This window comes from Littorina saxatilis, linkage group LG1, assembly GCF_037325665.1.
Source record: "Littorina saxatilis isolate snail1 linkage group LG1, US_GU_Lsax_2.0, whole genome shotgun sequence".
Lineage (NCBI taxonomy): Eukaryota > Metazoa > Mollusca > Gastropoda > Littorinimorpha > Littorinidae > Littorina > Littorina saxatilis.
In genome coordinates this window covers 38,554,920-38,571,870 of record NC_090245.1, presented here as the reverse complement: position 1 = coordinate 38,571,870, position 16,951 = coordinate 38,554,920, and the positions used below count along the sequence as shown (strand labels likewise).

At 39.3% G+C, this 16,951-nt stretch overlaps 2 protein-coding genes across 2 annotated transcripts in view; one reads left to right on the top strand and one right to left on the bottom strand.

Annotated features, from left to right (window-relative positions):
- The window catches only part of LOC138969046 (origin recognition complex subunit 6-like), a 591,738-nt gene that overhangs the window by 368,965 nt on the left and 205,822 nt on the right, over positions 1–16,951 (bottom strand). The gene's annotated exons all lie outside the window — the stretch shown is intronic.
- Positions 15,030–16,951, top strand: part of LOC138973982 (pyrokinin-1 receptor-like) — a 12,722-nt gene continuing 10,800 nt past the window's right edge. Inside the window, exon 1 of the mRNA XM_070346705.1 lies at positions 15,030–15,323. Within this exon, the coding sequence (XP_070202806.1) occupies positions 15,030–15,323 (294 nt within the window). The remainder of the gene's footprint in view (positions 15,324–16,951) is intronic.

The window sequence follows — 16,951 nt, the reverse complement described above, 5'->3', positions numbered from 1 at the left end:
AAGATGTGTGATTTGAATTTTGGTTTAAAGGTGCCTTTGGTTTGAACACCCCTACCCCTACGAGGCAGAAATACAAAGAAATAGAAGGAAATTGAGCCTATTTGGAACCAGACTTTAGTATGTTCCCATGGGGGGATTCACGGTGCGAATGACACTGCGTCAGCTTTTTCATTTATCTTTAGTATTTTCTTCAACTTTAACTTTTAGGACCATGTATGAGGTTGTGGCAAGCTAAATACACAACACGACGACGTCTCGGAAAAATAGTAAGGATTATATAGGGAAAAACAACAGTGTCAGTTAAAGTCCGTTTTGAAGGTGTTAGTGGTTGGGGATTTTGAAAAGCATCAGACATCAGGCAGATACAATCCTTTCTGCGTGTTCTGGTGCAGAAAGAGTTTTCAGTTTATACATTGGGGTGACCAGTAGATACCATTTTACAACCATACCCCCAAACGACATTTACAGAGCCCAAAGAAGGATTTGGGTCAATTTCAATGCCATTTTTCCGTATGAAGCGCCAACTTTATATGAAAATGTGTTTAATAAACATCAAAGGAATGAGGTTGAACTTTCTGATAAGGGACATTTTAAACCTAGTCATTGTCACTTCAACGTTGTTCTCTAATATGCCTGGACTAAAAGGTCTCTCCCGCAGCAAGCGCCCTGTTTTTACCCACAGGAAGACGTCTCTTATTTCTTCTCCGGCCTTTTTCTTGTTTTTTTTGTCTTGTTCTTATTTTTGTTCCGTCTTTCATTTGCTCTCCTATGTTCTTCTTCTTTTTCTTCATCATCCGGTTTATTAAAGGAGATTCAGAGTAAAGAAAACGCTACCCGTTTTAATCCCCTGTAAAGACCTGCAGAATGCAGGTACCTGCGATGAAAGGACACCCTTCGCGGACCAGCCGAAAGTGTCCTGACAAAGCAGGCGATCTGTCATGATAGGTATATTTTGGTAGAGATAGTAGAAAAAGAGACAACAGATCAGAATGTGTTCTTTTAAAAGAGGTGTCCTCCCATCGTAGGGGCATCACATAACAGGTACAACTGTATTTCGTCAATCCTCCTCCTCTTTCTTCTCTTAGAACTCTGTCTCTCTCTCTTCTACTTCTTCTTTTCCGGTTGAGGGGATGGCTGTATTACCTATACTCCAGGTGGCGAAATCTTATGAGTCATACTGCCCCCCCCCCCCCCTCCCCTTCCTCCTCTTCCTCCAGCGTCTCAATCTTCTTCCGCAATTGAACGTAAAACGACGAGAAATCACGATAAAGGAAACAATTAACTAGACGCTTCCTCCTCCCCTCCTCCCCCTCCTCCACTCAGTAATCCTCCTCCTCTTCTTTGTTTTCTTCTTCGTTTTCTTCTTTCTTCCGGTTGAGGCGGTGGCTGAATTTGATCTTAACCGAGGAGAAGCCGCGATGAAAGACAGCCTGATTCCTTTTCTGTGGGGGTTGACAGCAGAAGTGTGGGGAATGTGATGTCTTGACGAGACGGCGTATGGGGGGGGGGGGGGGAGGGGGGGAGAGAAGGCGGGAGGAAGGGGGGGGGTGGAAATGGCGATGACAAATATTATGTGTAATGGGCGTAGCAGACTCAGGAGCAGTGCCGTATGCAACAGCCAAAGTACACCGCAAAAACAAAAACAAATACCACAACAACAACAAACGTTGCGTTTTTTTGAGTGGGCGGGAGGAAAGAAAATATGTCATGAACTCTTGTGCTCATGTCAAAACAGCCCGTAAAATCTAAATCCGATGTGGGTTCATTTGTCACGCAAACTATTAAGTGGGATTTCTTTCTTTCTTTATTTGGTGTTTAACGTCGTTTTCAACCACGAAGGGTTATATCGCGACGGTTAAGTGGGATTAAAGTACTTTCTTCGAAAGGTCATTGTATAACGTTTCATAGGACGAAATGTCATATGACTAAGTGCCAAAAGGTGCTCACAGAACAGAAGACGACTTTGTTTTACAATAAAAATGTTTCTAAAAACGTGTGTCTGCTGAAAATTGGTGTGTGTGTGGATGAATGTGCGAAGAGATAGTGGACATAATTTCGTGTGTCTGACTTGAACGGTTTTGAAGTTATCTTTGTTTAAAGTCAAAAATAACGCCAAAACCGGCCATCTGAAAAAGGACATCGTGATACCTCGTGTTTTGAATATGCCACAGAAAAATAACAAGAAGCACAAATGAATTGCATTTAGTTTGATTGAATGCCTGAAACATCGCTTTACAGACGAGACCAAACGTCAAATCTAAATCTCGAGAGAATTTTTTTTTTTCGATAACCGAATTTTAAGGTGTCGCACGCAAGATGATTCGTCATCACGGCATACATTTTTCAATCGCAGATATTTACTAAATTTCTTTTTCAAAAACTCTGGAATTGATGTCGACACGTCAAGCGATAACGGTGTATCAAACTGCTGTCTTTCAAGTAATCCAGCAAAGACTGCAGAACTTTTGAACAGCATTTTTGAAAACGATTTGAAAATTTCGTCATATCTTGCGTGCGACAAAATGTTTGGTAATTAACGGTTATTTTCTTTTAAAAACAAAATTTACATGTACAAAGATCTACTTCATTTACGGAACCACGTGACACATTCTGTGTTCAAAATTTGTGAAGAAATCACGAACCACGATTGCGCTATCAAGTGTTGAAATTATGTCGTCAACATCTTTTCAGATCTTGCGTGCGACACCTTCTTGCGTTCAACATAAAATGTCACTACCTTATCGAGTTTAATGGGTAAAACTAACTATTTGTTGTCTTAGTTTAATCTTCTTAATTAAAAGCGTAATAAAACCGAACTTCTAAGATGAATTTTAATTGAGATTAGCGAAAGAGCGGGCACGCAAGTCGACCTTAAAGTAAAAGAATGATAACACGAGCGTTTGTCGTGTTGTCTTGCGTGCAACACATTGTCCAAAAAGGAAAATGTATATTTTTCTCAGACGTTTTTTAAGTTGAAACCTTGAAACTTCACACACATTTGGGGTTTAATCGCCCCCATGCATGGTAAAAGTCTTGTTGACCCTTGTCAGATTTCAAGGTCACGGCTGGGTCACATGTGGTTCAGAAAACGGATGAAACATATTTTTTCAGAGATTTTTGAAGCTAGAACCTTCAAACTTCAAACAACGCTTTTGCTTAATGATTGTTCAACATGGAGAATTCAAGGTTGATCCTTGAGAAATGTGAAGGTCATAGCAGGGTCTCGTGTGGGTAAAAAAAAAAACATAACCTTTTTCTCAGAGTTTTTCAAAGCAAGAACCTTGAAAGTTCACATTTTTGGGCTTAATAGCCTCCATACACGGTTAAAGTCTTGTTGACCTTTGTCGAATCTCAAGGTCACATGGGCAAATCAAAAACACGAAAATGCATCATTATCTCAGTTTTTTTTAAAGGGAGAGCCTTCAAACATCACACAACTCTCAACTCCGACTTAAAAAAGTTAAGGTAGATCCTTGTCACATGTCAAGGTCACAGAAAGGTCTCGTACGGGTAAAACAAACAAAACAAACAGATAATATTCATTTTTTCAGCTTTGTTGTTAGCTAGAATAGAGGCACATGCCACCATTCCATTCAACATGACTCATAGAAATGTATGATGTATGACGTAATTGCATTGTGTGTAATGACGCGGCTGCCTCTGTAGTTATTCCAGCCTTTGAAGAAATGGCGTTTTTCCTTGCTTGGACACATTTTTCCTTTTCTTGGATGTTTCAGGAGTTTGGGTGAGTTTGGTGTATATGGTTGAACACAATTTAAAATTTGCATAAAAGTGTATTAAAATAAACAGTGGTAGCCAGTCTCATCTGTTGTGTCGACAATTTAATCTCTTTTGTGTGACCTCAACTTGACCCCTCTGAATGCTCTCAATCATGGAAATTGACCACACTTTGATTATAACCAAACAACATCAAAACTTTGGAATGTGTGAAGTTTCAAAGGTGTTGCTTAAAAGGCGTTCGTGAAAATGACAATTGTATGTGTCTGACTTCAATGCGACCCCGCTGCGACCTTGACGTTTGATTTTATCAACCAGACTTTCATCATGTGTGAATGACTTCAAACACTATAAAACTAGTTGAAGAAATTGACAATTTTTCAAAGTTTAAGCCAGATGGCACTGCTGTGACCTTGAAATTTGACAAACATTAACCAGGCGGTCACCTTTTTTAGAAAATATCCTTAAAGGATCTTTAACCTTACTGTGACCTTGGAATTTGATGAGGTTTAATTTAACTTGCGTAGTGTGCCAAGTTTCAAGGCCCTAGCTTCAAAAACATATGAGAAAACCTCATTGAAAAATGTATATGTTTGACCTCAACGCGACCCTGCTGTGACCTTGACTTTTTCAACCAGACTTTAATCGTGTGTGAACATTATACACTAGAACTGTGTGTATTTTCAAAGCTCGTGCTATAAACGCGCTGAATAAATTGAAAATATTCCACATTTGGACCAGATGTGACCCCGCTGTGACCTTGAACTTTGACAAAGATTAACAAGCAGGTCACTTTTAATGAGGTTTTATAAAAATGCTGAAAGTATGTGAAGTATGTAAAGTCTAACTGATCTAGTATTAAAACATGTAAGACGTGACAACGACAATTTTCCAGTTTGCAAAGGAAATTTAACCTCGCTGTGACCTTGAAATTCAATGTTGTTTAGTGTGATGTGCACCATACCTGGAGGTCATTATACTTTGGTTGTGTGCCAAGTTTCAAAGCCCTAGCTTTAAAAACGTGCGAGATAACCTTAATGCTATGACTCAGTGCCGTTTTGAATGATATAACGAACAAAATTATCGTTATTTGTAAAATCATTTGGGTAAATTTATCTTTTCTTTTCGTAATTGGGTTCCAGCATCTGTTGTCTTAACAAAAATCACAATATCAGTCGTGTTTGTCAACTTTTATTTTTTAGCCCCTTTGTCCGCTTTTCGTGCGCACCTTTTGGCACTTAGTCATATGTATACGTGATTTGAATAAAATATACAACTTAGAATTAAAGACTCCCGTGTACGAAGACGCACGCAAAATTAAATAACATTTTTTTTCTATACTACCCGTCATAAAAATAACTAGGCAGATGCTTTTGAGGGCAGATCTTTCTGATGAGGCTGTTGATTGTCAAACCAAGTATATGACTGAAAAGGCCATTTATTCCCCTACCTTATTCAGAAAACAGATTGAGTTTACATGACGTAGTGTCGATACAGTGGAACCTACAACACATGCAGACACCCCCAAAATCAAATTCGCAAAATCAAGGTTCCCGCGTTAAAATTGACAAAAAGTTAGAACTGCTAAAACAAAAAATGTTCTACACGTCAGTAAAAAGAACAATCAAATCTGCATTTAAATCAGTCAGTTTTGTTCGCATATCTTGTCTAACAATGACGTTATGGCTGAATGGTGTAGGTGTAATTCCTCTGAGAAGCCGTAAAAGGCTGTTTTTGAGGCCGTTTTAACTGATTTCTTACGCGTGCTAGGAAATAAGTGTTTTGGGTTGGTTTGTTCTTGGGGTTTTTCTTTTCCGTTGGTGTGTCATTGATATTTCACAGGTTTTGTGGCCTTCAGGGCAGGTGTTACAAAACTGTGTGCAGGTGTAGCTTTATGACACACAACTTGTCTTTAATTGCATGGTCAAAGGAAATTGCCCGTATAGCCACACCTTTTCTCTGACATTTGCAAAACGAAATCCGAAACAAATTAAATGCTGACGTTCGAACATCAAGAAAGAAATACCGTTAATGGTCTGCGTTTAGAACGTTTAATTATTGACAAAACGAAATATTCTCGCTGACCTCAATCCAAGGTACCACAATCAAGAATCTTTTCTGTCTTTTCTTTATTTGGTGTTTAACGTCGTTTTCAGCCGTTCAAGGTTATATCGCGACGGGAATCAAGAATCAGAAAACCAGAATTGTTAGCTTATGAGGTTATGTATGGTACGTTTAGTTATTGACATACTGAAGCAGTTCACGGAACCTCGGCCTATCCACATTTAAACAAAATCAATCAATCGATCAGTTAATGATTGCATTAATGAATGAATGAATAAAAGAATGAACGAATAAAAGAATGAACTTAGAAGGAAAGAAAGGAGGAAAGAAAAGAAGAAAGACGAAAGGTAAGAAAGAAAATAAGAAAGAAAAAAAAACACCAAAGAAACAAAGAAAGAAAGAAAGAATCAAAGAAAGAAACAAAGAAAGAAAGAAGAAGAAAAAAATTAGAAAATAAGAAAGAAAAAATAAGATAAGAAAGAAAGACGAAAGGTAAGAAAGAAAATAAGAAAGAAAGAAAAAAAGAAAGAAAGAAAGAAAGCAAGCAAGAAAGACACAAAGAAAGAAAGCAAGAAAGAAAGGAAGAAAAATCAAAACTTGACTAAATGTAAACAAGTCGCGTAAGGCAAAATTACTACATTTAGTCAAGCTGTGGAACTCACAGAATGAAACTGAACGTAGTCCGCCGCTAGTGCAAAAGGCAGTGAAAGTGACGAGCCTGTTTGGCGCGGTAGCGATTGCGCTGTGCTTCATAGCACGCTTTACTGTACCTCTCTTCGTTTTAACTTTCTGAGCGTGTTTTTAATCCAAACATATCATATCTATATGTTTTTGGAATCAGGAACCGACAAGGAATAAGATGAAATAGTTTTTAAAACGATTTCGGAAATTTAATTTTGATCATAATTTTTATATTTTTAATTTTCAGAGCTTGTTTTTAATCCAAATATAACATATGTATATGTTTTTAGAATCAGAAAATGACGCAGAATAAGATGAAATTGTTTTTGAATCGTTTAATAAAAAAATAATTTTAGTTACAAGTTTCCGATTTTTAATGACCAAACTCACTCATTAGTTTTTAAGCCACCAAGCTGAAATGTAATACCAAACCCCGGCCTTTGTCGAATATTGCTTTGCCAAAATTTCAATCAATTTAATGGAAAAATGAGGGTGTGACAGTGCCGCCTCAACTTTTACAAAAAGCCGGATATGACGTCATCAAAGGTATTTATCGAAAAAAAGAAAAAAACGTCCGGGGATATCATATCCAGAAACTCTCATGTCAAATTTCATAAAGATCGGCCCAGTAGTTTAGTCTGAATCGCTCTACACACACACACACACACACACAGACAGACAGACACACATACACACACACACACACACACACACACACACACACACACACACACACAGACACACACACACACACACTCACATACACCACGACCCTCGTCTCGATTCCCCCCTCTATGTTAAAACATTTAGCCAAAACTTGACTAAATGTAAAAAAAGAAAGAAAGAAAGCAAGAAAAGCAAATAACTAAATATTCAAAAAATAACAAAGCTAAAGGAACAAAGATCTAACTCCTCCACCTGCGCCCAAAATACTCTTCTCAAAAGCAACAGCATGAAGTGACCTCGCATTTCCGTCAAAACTAATGTATTTTATTTTACGGATGCACCGCAGTAAAGCCGATTACATTTTTCATCCATCATTCAAGCAAGTTGTTGTTTGAAGAAAGACGCGTAAGGGGATATGAAGAATGATTTCTCAGTGTATCGTCGTGGCAACCCTGCATAATTATTGATTTTCTGTGGAGGCAAAATTGGTCATAAAGGAAAGAAATTTAGCTGATACTTACATGGATAATTACCTTGGAATTTGTGCAGGCAAACGTTATCGAAGAGGGGAGAGACGGGGGATCAAAGGCGCAACAAGCAGAATAGCTGAGTATAGCACTCAGTATATACGTATTACACCCTCGCTGATGCACATTATGCATTTACCCACGACGAGACAGTATGTTCGAACATGAAAGTCGTCAGTCGATGATAAAGCGTCTTAATTACGTAATTCAACGTTCAAGCGTCTTGAGTTCAAATACGTTGTTTTAGTTTTATCACGACACTAGGAGAGCTCGCATTTCAAGTAGTCATAGCTAGTAAATTGTGTCTCAAAGCGACGGTTTTAACCTAGTTTTTGAGCGTTTTGACGAAGGAAGTTCCTTAAAACTTGGTTGCAAGCATCTCTCAAAGGACTGCATGCACTGCAGGCATGATGCTCTTTTTAGCATTTTAATAGCTACAGTTTTTAGTATTATAATTATTTCATATTTTCTCTGTGTTTTGCTTTTGTATTGTAATAAATTGATCGTGTTTCGCAGTTTGATCATTCTTGCGTGCCAGCGGCTGCAATCCGGGCACATGGTGTTTTACGCTTTCACTTTTAGAATTAGCTAGAGAATGCTCCAAGCAATTCATTTATATTCCAGCTGCTTTTCGTTTCGTTGTCGGTGATTGTTTTCGTTCAAAAACACAACAGTTAACATGTTTTGACAAAAAAGGTTCAATTAAATCGTGTTAAAAAATCAGCATCCATTTTGACACGAGTAAAAATTACCATCACGTTAATGTGAGATGCTGTAACTTGATTTTATGGCTGAAAATTCTTAGTAAACACGAACTTACAGATTAATTCAAGATTTTGTGTGCACTCTGGGGAATGCTCCAAGCAAACAACGTGTGTGTGTTTCCCTTATGTTTACTTTACACCGCTGGGATTAGTACAGACAGGCACCGACGCCAACTCACACATACACACACATACACACACACACACACACACACACACACACACACACACACACATACATACACACACATACACACACACACACACACACACACATACACACACATACACACACACACACATTAACACTAACACACACACATACACACACATACACGCACACACGCACACATACACACACACACACATTAACACTAACACACACACATACACACACATACACGCACACACGCACACATACACACACACACACACACACACACACTAACATACACACACACACAAACACAACCACTCCCACACACACACACACACACAAACACTCACACACACACACACAGACACACACACACACGCCCGCACACACACACGCACACACATACACACACATACACACACACACACACACACACAGAAGAGAGAGCGAACGAGAAAGGACTGTCGGTATAGTCATGTTCAAGACACACCATCACGTATTACTTCGGTAGCTAAAGTACAGCAACGTCATTAGGAGTAGTGTTACATAAACATGAATCCTGATCGGGATCAGTTAATCATGCTTCCTTTATTATGTAAGCCATATTGTTGATCATATCAGATCCGTCCATGTTGTTAACAACATGCTACGTGCATATGTTGTTGCGTATTTTTACATTTAGTTAAGTTTTGTGTGTGTGTGTGTGTGTGTGTGTGTGTGTGTCTGTGTGTGTGTGTGTGTGTGTGTGTGTGTGTGTGTGTGTGTGTGTGGGTGTGTGTGTGTGTGCCCAGCGATTCAGAGAAAACTACCGGACCGATTTTCATGAAACTTTACATGAGAGTTTCTAAGTATAATATCCCCAGACTTTTGTTTCTTTTTATTTTATATATGTCTTTGATGACGTCATATCCGGCTTTTTGTGAAAGTTGAGGCAGCACTGTCACGCTCTAATTTTTCAACCAAATTGGTTGAAATTTTGGTCAAGTAGGCTAATCTTCGACGAAGCCCGGACTTTGCTGTTGCATTTCAGTTTGGAGGCTTAACAATTAATTAATGAGTTTGCTCATTAAAGTTGTCATTAAAATCGATTTTTCGCAAACAGATTTACAATTGATTGCGTTGTATTCCTCATCTTGTCCTGAATTCAAAAATATATAGATATGTCATGTTTACTCAAAAACGTGCTCAGAATGACAGAAAATAGGTTTAAGTATGCCAAAGTAGGGGCAGGGCTCCTAATATGGACCACCTTTTGTTTCATGCTGATAACTAGCTTGTTTTTTTGCGAAGAAGTTTCATTTTGTGTTCGGTAGTCCTTCTCTCTTAGGTTAACCGTTAGGCCTAATTAGAGTGAAATAGCTTTGATAGACATTCAGCAAAAATTAAATACAGAAAAATTCACAAATGGTCCATATTAGGAGCCTGGGCGCCTAATATGGATCAGTGAAGCGGCCTTCACGAATCACTGTAAAAAGCCCCCTATACTTCAAAATGACATGATACAACTAAGTGTACAAGTCAGACTAGTTCAAATATGCTTTAGATTTATCTGTTTCGGGTTGATGAGAGCATTATTTGAAGCACACCAGGAAACTAAAGAAGCTTATTAAAAACAGAGTGAAAATAAGTGAAATTATCAACTTCCACGAAAAGAAGACTTTTTGTTATATTTTTTTTAAATCTCGAGGGCTAGTTATAGGTTATTTCCAGCAAGCTTCTTAATAAATTCATGAAAATAGCCTTTAGCTTTTATTTTCTTCGATTTGTTGAAGGTGGTCCATATTAGGAGACTTACACATACTTTGAGATTATGTTATTATTTTTGTTTGCAGTAGAAACTCGGGGTCAACACTGCTAAAATGTAACAAATGCGGTCTTAGCTGTCATATATAGCAATTTTTGTGTGATAAAAGCTTTGGCTATGGACAGAAACGAGTCCGTTTTAGGTGGCAAATTTAGAGTGAACGCTGCCAAAAGTGAAAAAAAGAGAAAAAGCCTAACGGTTTTGAGATTTGTGTTTCTGCAACTGTTTTGACATGTGCAAGTTATCCAGATAGGGTGAATACAGCGGATAAAACTTTTTTGAGCGCTCTAGCGCCGTTAGTTTGTCAGAACAGGAGGTGGTCCATATTAGGAGCCGGTCCATATTAGGAGCCCTTCCCCTACTACGTTTGCACGCCACGCGGAGACGAGCGTGACCCGTGTGTGGTTAGTCGAGACTATCTGAAATATAGTCGCAGCGACGACTGTTTGTTGGTGTTAATCTGTTACTTTGATGCCGACAGCTTGACTAAATGTTGTTATATCGCTTCACGCGACTTGTTTGAATGTATTTTTGTAACTGAACTCTGTTTGAACCTAAAAGTTATTATCCACAATATTCTCACTAACGAAACGCAAGCAGGTAGTTTTTGTTTCACGTACGCACACGCACACACACACACACACACACACACACACACACACACACACACACGCACACACACACACACACACACTTATAAGTCTCAAACGGTGAAAATAAAAGGTGGTCGTATTGCCCACCTGATGCTTTTGAAAGAAACATACGAGAGGAGAAAGATTATTGAAGCAAACACGAGAGGAGTTATTGGAAGATACACAAGAAACAAAGGCAAATGGAAAGAGAAGGCAATACAAATTCCCACCAAACGACATATCAATGCGTTACAGGTTGCTCATCAATCCATTCGACCTCTTTTAAAGCCTCACTCCGCCTCACAGAAGGTTTACAGCACGATGGCATCTTTTACTATAATAGCAATACTAACGTTATGGAACACACTCGCAATATCATTCAACAACATTTAGTGACACAAATAAGTTTGACTGGCACACGTAAACCACACACTAATGCTAGTGTTTTGTCAACCCCCGAGCCATCGAGGTCCACTTTTTTCATACATAATCGATTGAGTCGTCTGTGGTTTCTAGAATAGCATGTTTTTGTATACCTCTGAATCTAAAAAATGACTGATAGTGACAAAAACCGATTGGCGGCGACTTCAAAGAAACAAGTAGTTTGCGGAAACTCCGTCTGCTTGGGCAATGGTAAGATGCAGATAATTTGTCACACACACACACACACACACACACACACACACACACACACACACACACATACACACACACACACACATGCCTCACACACATAGGAGCGGTGGGTTTAACGGTATTACCCACACTATTCTTTCATGTTCTTTTCATCCTTTTAGTTTATCAATTCACGTTACTCAATATTTGTACAAAACCAGATAGTTATGTAAACGGACGACAGCCAACAAAAGCAACCAAAGAAACAACAGAAAATCTTTTACGAAAATCTCCCCCATTCTCCGAAGACTGTCATTAACATCTACACTAACTTCATTTTCTCAGTCCCTCTATTAACCGGAATCGTAAATGCACTAGTAGCACTAGACACTTTGGTCCCAAGGGGGGAGGGCGGTGGAGGGTTGCACCGGGAAGAAAACGGACGCGAGGGTCCTTGTATTCATAAAGTGAAAGCTATTACTTCCTCCACGCGTAAGCCGTCTTGTACATCACCGTAGCTCCGCGCAGCTAGGCTTTTAATAATAATAATAATAATACGAATATTTGTAACGCGCACATATCTCACCAACAGGCGACTCAAGGCGCACATTCACTCATTCACACACACGGAGACTTAAAGTCACTAGCACACACATACCATCAACCATTAAATATGTACAGTTATTCAGGGTGGGATGGGGATGGGCAGTGTAGAATGCATGGATTATTTGGAAAAAAAAGGAATGTCTTGAGTGCAGATTTGAATGAATCGAGGAACCGTTGTTGACGGAGGGGAAGAGGTACTAGTGTGTTCCATTGGCTAGGTGCTTGGAAAGAAAATGAGCGTTGACCTGCTGTTTTGAGTTTGGTGTGGGGGATGTTGAGCTTAAGGGAGTCGGCAGATGATCTGAGTGCTCGTGAAGGAACATAGAGAGAGAGAGAGAGAGTCAGATGAAGAGTATCATTTTACTTGGACACATCCCAAACATCAATAGCGAGACTACTTTCTGTGCAGAGTGGGAATTCGGGGTTGACTTGGTGAATTTGTGGTTGACTTGGTGAATTTGTGGTTGACTTGGTGAATTTGTGGTTGACTTGGTGAATTTGGGGTTGACTTGGTGAATTTGGGGTTGACTTGGTGAATTTGGGGTTGACTTGGTGAATTTGGGTTGACTTGCCACTTGGTGAATTTTGGTTGACTTGGTGAATTTGGGTTGACTTGGTGAATTTGGGGTTGACTTGGTGAATTTGGGTTGACTTGGTGAATTTGGGTTGAGTTGGTGAATTTGGGTTGACTTGGTGAATTTGGGGTTGACTGTGTGAATTTGGGGTTGACTTGGTGAATTTGGGGTTGACTTGGTGAATTTGGGGTTGACTTGGTGAATTTGTGGTTGACTTGGTGAATTTGGGGTTGACTTGGTGAATTTGGGTTGACTTTGTGAATTTGGGTTGACTTGGTGAATTTGGGTTGACTTGGTGAATTTGGGTTGACTTGGTGAATTTGGGGTTGACTTGGTGAATTTGGGGTTGACTGTGTGAATTTGGGGTTGACTTAGTTGCGTAAGTAACATCTTTGTCAATCTGCACATTTGACAGATTCAGGAAATAATTCTCACTCTGCACAGAAAGCAGTCGCGCAATTACTATTTTTTTGGTAAGTGTCAACTGGAAGTGTGCTCTTATGTGCCAAATGGAAGGGTGCTCCTATCCGCTGTAAAAGCCTGGACAGATCTGTGATCGCGTACATCATTGATTGCGCTTGCACGTCCCACCGTTACGAGTGTTACCAGTCGTCTCAATTCTAGTAGCATCTCTATCAACCGGCTAAAGAATAATGGTGTTGTTTAAAAAATAAAAAATAAAATATGTGTAGTGTGTTGGAATTTCGCGTCGAGTTTCGTTGATGCTACAGAAAATAAGCTCCTCGGTTAGTGTTCACCAGCTAAAAAGAACTATACTACTCCGCACATGAAGCAGCCGTGCTGTTGATTGTATATATCCGAATTAAAGGATGTTCTTGTCCCTTATAAAAGCCACGGGAAGATCTGTGCTGGTGTACATGATCGTTGACACAAAAAAGATAGTACCTGTTTAACTTTCTATGAAAAGCCTAATTTCAGAAACTGCAGAGTCAGTGTTTTTGTCATGCATAACATGCGTTTCACGTGGCATAACCGCCGTTTTTCTCACCTCTGGAAGGTTACATTCTAGCAGGCAAAATACAATCACAACCGATGTGCGATATGATTTGGATTTTGGTATTTCGGTATTTGAAACTATGTAGCGGATAGAATGACAGAAATGTTCAGTTGACACGAATCAAGTTTACGGTGAAAAATGTGTAGGCAGTGATAATAATGTGTAGTCAATAATAATGTTATTAGTAAGTATATATATTACATAGGGGAAGGGCTCCTAATATGGACCGGCTCCTAATAAGGACCACCTCCAGTTCTGACAAACTAGTGGCGCTAGAGCGCTCAAAACAATTTCATTCGCTGTATTCACCCTCTCTGGATAACTTGCACATGTCAAAACATTTGCAGAAACACAAACTTCAAAACCGTTAGGCTTTTTCTCTTTTTTTCACATTTTAGCAGTGTTGACCCCGAGTTTCTACTGCACAAAAAAAATAATAGCAAAATCTCAAAGTATGCGTGAGTCCCCTAATATGGACCACCTTCAACAAATCGAAGAAAATAAAAGCTAAAGGCTATTTTCATTAATGCATTAAGAAGCTTGCTGAAAATAACCTATAACTAGCCCTCGAGATATCAAAAATATATAACAAATAGTCTTCTTTTCGTGGAAGTTGATAATTTCACTTATTTTCACTATGTTTTTGATAAGCTTCTTTAGTTTCCTGGTGTGCTTCAAATAATGCTCTCATCAACCCAAAACAGATAAATCTAAAGCATATTTTAATTAGTCTGACTTGCACACTAAGTTGTATCATGTTATTTTGAAGTATAGGGGGCTTTTTACAGCGATTCGTGAAGGCCTCTCCACTGGTCCATATTAGGCGCCCAGGCTCCTAATATGGACCATTTGTGATTTTTCCTGTATTTAATTTTTGCTGAATGTCTATCAAAGCTATTTTACTCTAATTAGGCCTAACGGTTAACCTAAGAGAGAAGGACTACCAAACACAAAATGAAAACTTCTTCGCAAGAAAACAAGCTAGTTATCAGCATGAAACAAAAAGCGGTCCATATTAGGAGCCCTTCCCCTATTCATTAATTTGTTGTGCCTCGTCTGTTTTATGTACCACCACTGTAATTTCTTATGCTTGAGATATTGCTGTTAATTCATTTTGATTTGATTGGATTTGATTTGACTGGTACATGGTTTGAATCAAGTATGCTCGTGTGTTTCAGCATCATGGCCAGCGATGTGCTACCTCCCATCCTGAACATGACAGCCATCCTCACCGTCATTCAATCGCTGTCACCAAAAGCTCGCGAACAACTCCTCAACCAGATGGGCATCGGATCAGACGACCTCAGGCAGCTGGTTGGTCGGGCCTTAGTCCCGGAACAAGTATTCTCAGAGGCTGAGAGGATGAAGTATTCAGAGTACCGGGCCCACAAGCTGCTGCGTCTGTATGTCCCACCCATCTTACTCCTGCTGGGAACCTTCGGGAATATCTTCTCGTTTCTAATCTTGCGTCATAAGGTAAGGTGCACTTAATTACGTCATAGTGAATACCTTTTCCTTTCTCATTGTGCTTTATTAGGTACTGTGCGTGCACTCAAATACGTCACATACGTTTTCGTGTCACTCAATCAAGTCACGGACAATACTTTTCCTTATTCATAAGGTATGCTTTTCTCAGATGTGGCACAGAGAATACGATTTCCTTTCTCAATTTGGTGTCACAAGGGACGGTGCACTCAAATACGTCACAGAATATGCTTTCTTTTCTCATTTTCGTCATATGGGATCGTGCGCTCATATAAGCCACGGATAATAAATTTCCCTTAATCGTTGTGTGTCATAAGGTGTGTTGCAATCAACTACATCTCAGGCTATATTTTTTCATTTTTCGTTTTGTTTCTTAAAGTGCGGTGCACTTATAGAAGCGTCAAAGAAGACATCTTTTCTCTGATTATTTATATTCTCAACGAAAGGCGCTTTAAGAGGTGTCACGGAGAATATACCTTTCCCTTTCTTATTGTGCATCCTAGGCTACGGTGCACTATATGACGGCACAGAGACTATAGCTTCTTCCCATTTTTGCGTCATAAGGAAGGGTGCAAATGGCTACGCCCTAGACAGTATCTATAGATTCCTTTATAGTTTTAAGACATGAGGTAGGGTGCACTCACATACGTTACCGGAAATACATATTTGCCCTTTCTCATTGCGTAATCATAATCAGGATGCACTCAAGTAAATCAAAGAAAGTATTTGTTCTTCTTTTAATTGTCGTCACAGGCAGGGTGCACTGAAGTACATCAAAGAAAGTATGTTCTTGTTTCAATTGTCGTCATAAGCAGGGTGCACTCAAGTACATCAAAGAAAGTATCTGTTCTTGTTTCAATTGTCGTCATAAGCAAAGTGCACTCAAGTACATCAAAGAAAGTTTCTGTTCTGACGACCTCCTAGGGGGGTCCGGAGGCATGCTAGGAAAAATGTGATACAAAGAAAGAAAATGGAGCAATCTGAGCTAAGAAACTACCCCCAATACAACTTCCAAAAAGTGAATTTAAAGAAGACAAATTTGAATCAAAACAAGGACAATCGACCGATCTGGTGCAACTTGGGCCAACTAAATTAATTATCCAACTACCTTCCAAAACTGTCAACTAAGAAGACAAAGGCTGGCTCCTAGGGGGGGGGGGGTTCGGGGCCATGCCCCCCCCCCCCCCCCCCCCGGAAAATTCTGATAAAAACAAGGAAAATGGAGTAATCTGGTGCAATCTGCCATTATTTTTTCTTTATTTTGACATTTTTTCTTATTTATTTCTTTCTTTTTTCTTTCTTTCTTTTTTTATTACATTTAGTCAAGTTTTGACTAAATGTTTTAACATAGAGGGGGAATCGAGACGAGGGTCGTGGTGTATGTGCGTGTGTGTGTCTGTGTGTGTGTGTGTGTGTGTGTGTGTGTGTGTAGAGCGATTCAGACTAAACTACTGGACCGATCTTTATGAAATTTGACATGAGAGTTCCTGGGTATGAAATCCCCGAACGTTTTTTTCATTTTTTTGATAAATGTCTTTGATGACGTCATATCCGGCTTTTCGTGAAAGTTTAGGCGGCAATGTCACGCCCTCATTTTTCAACCAAATTGGTTGAAATTT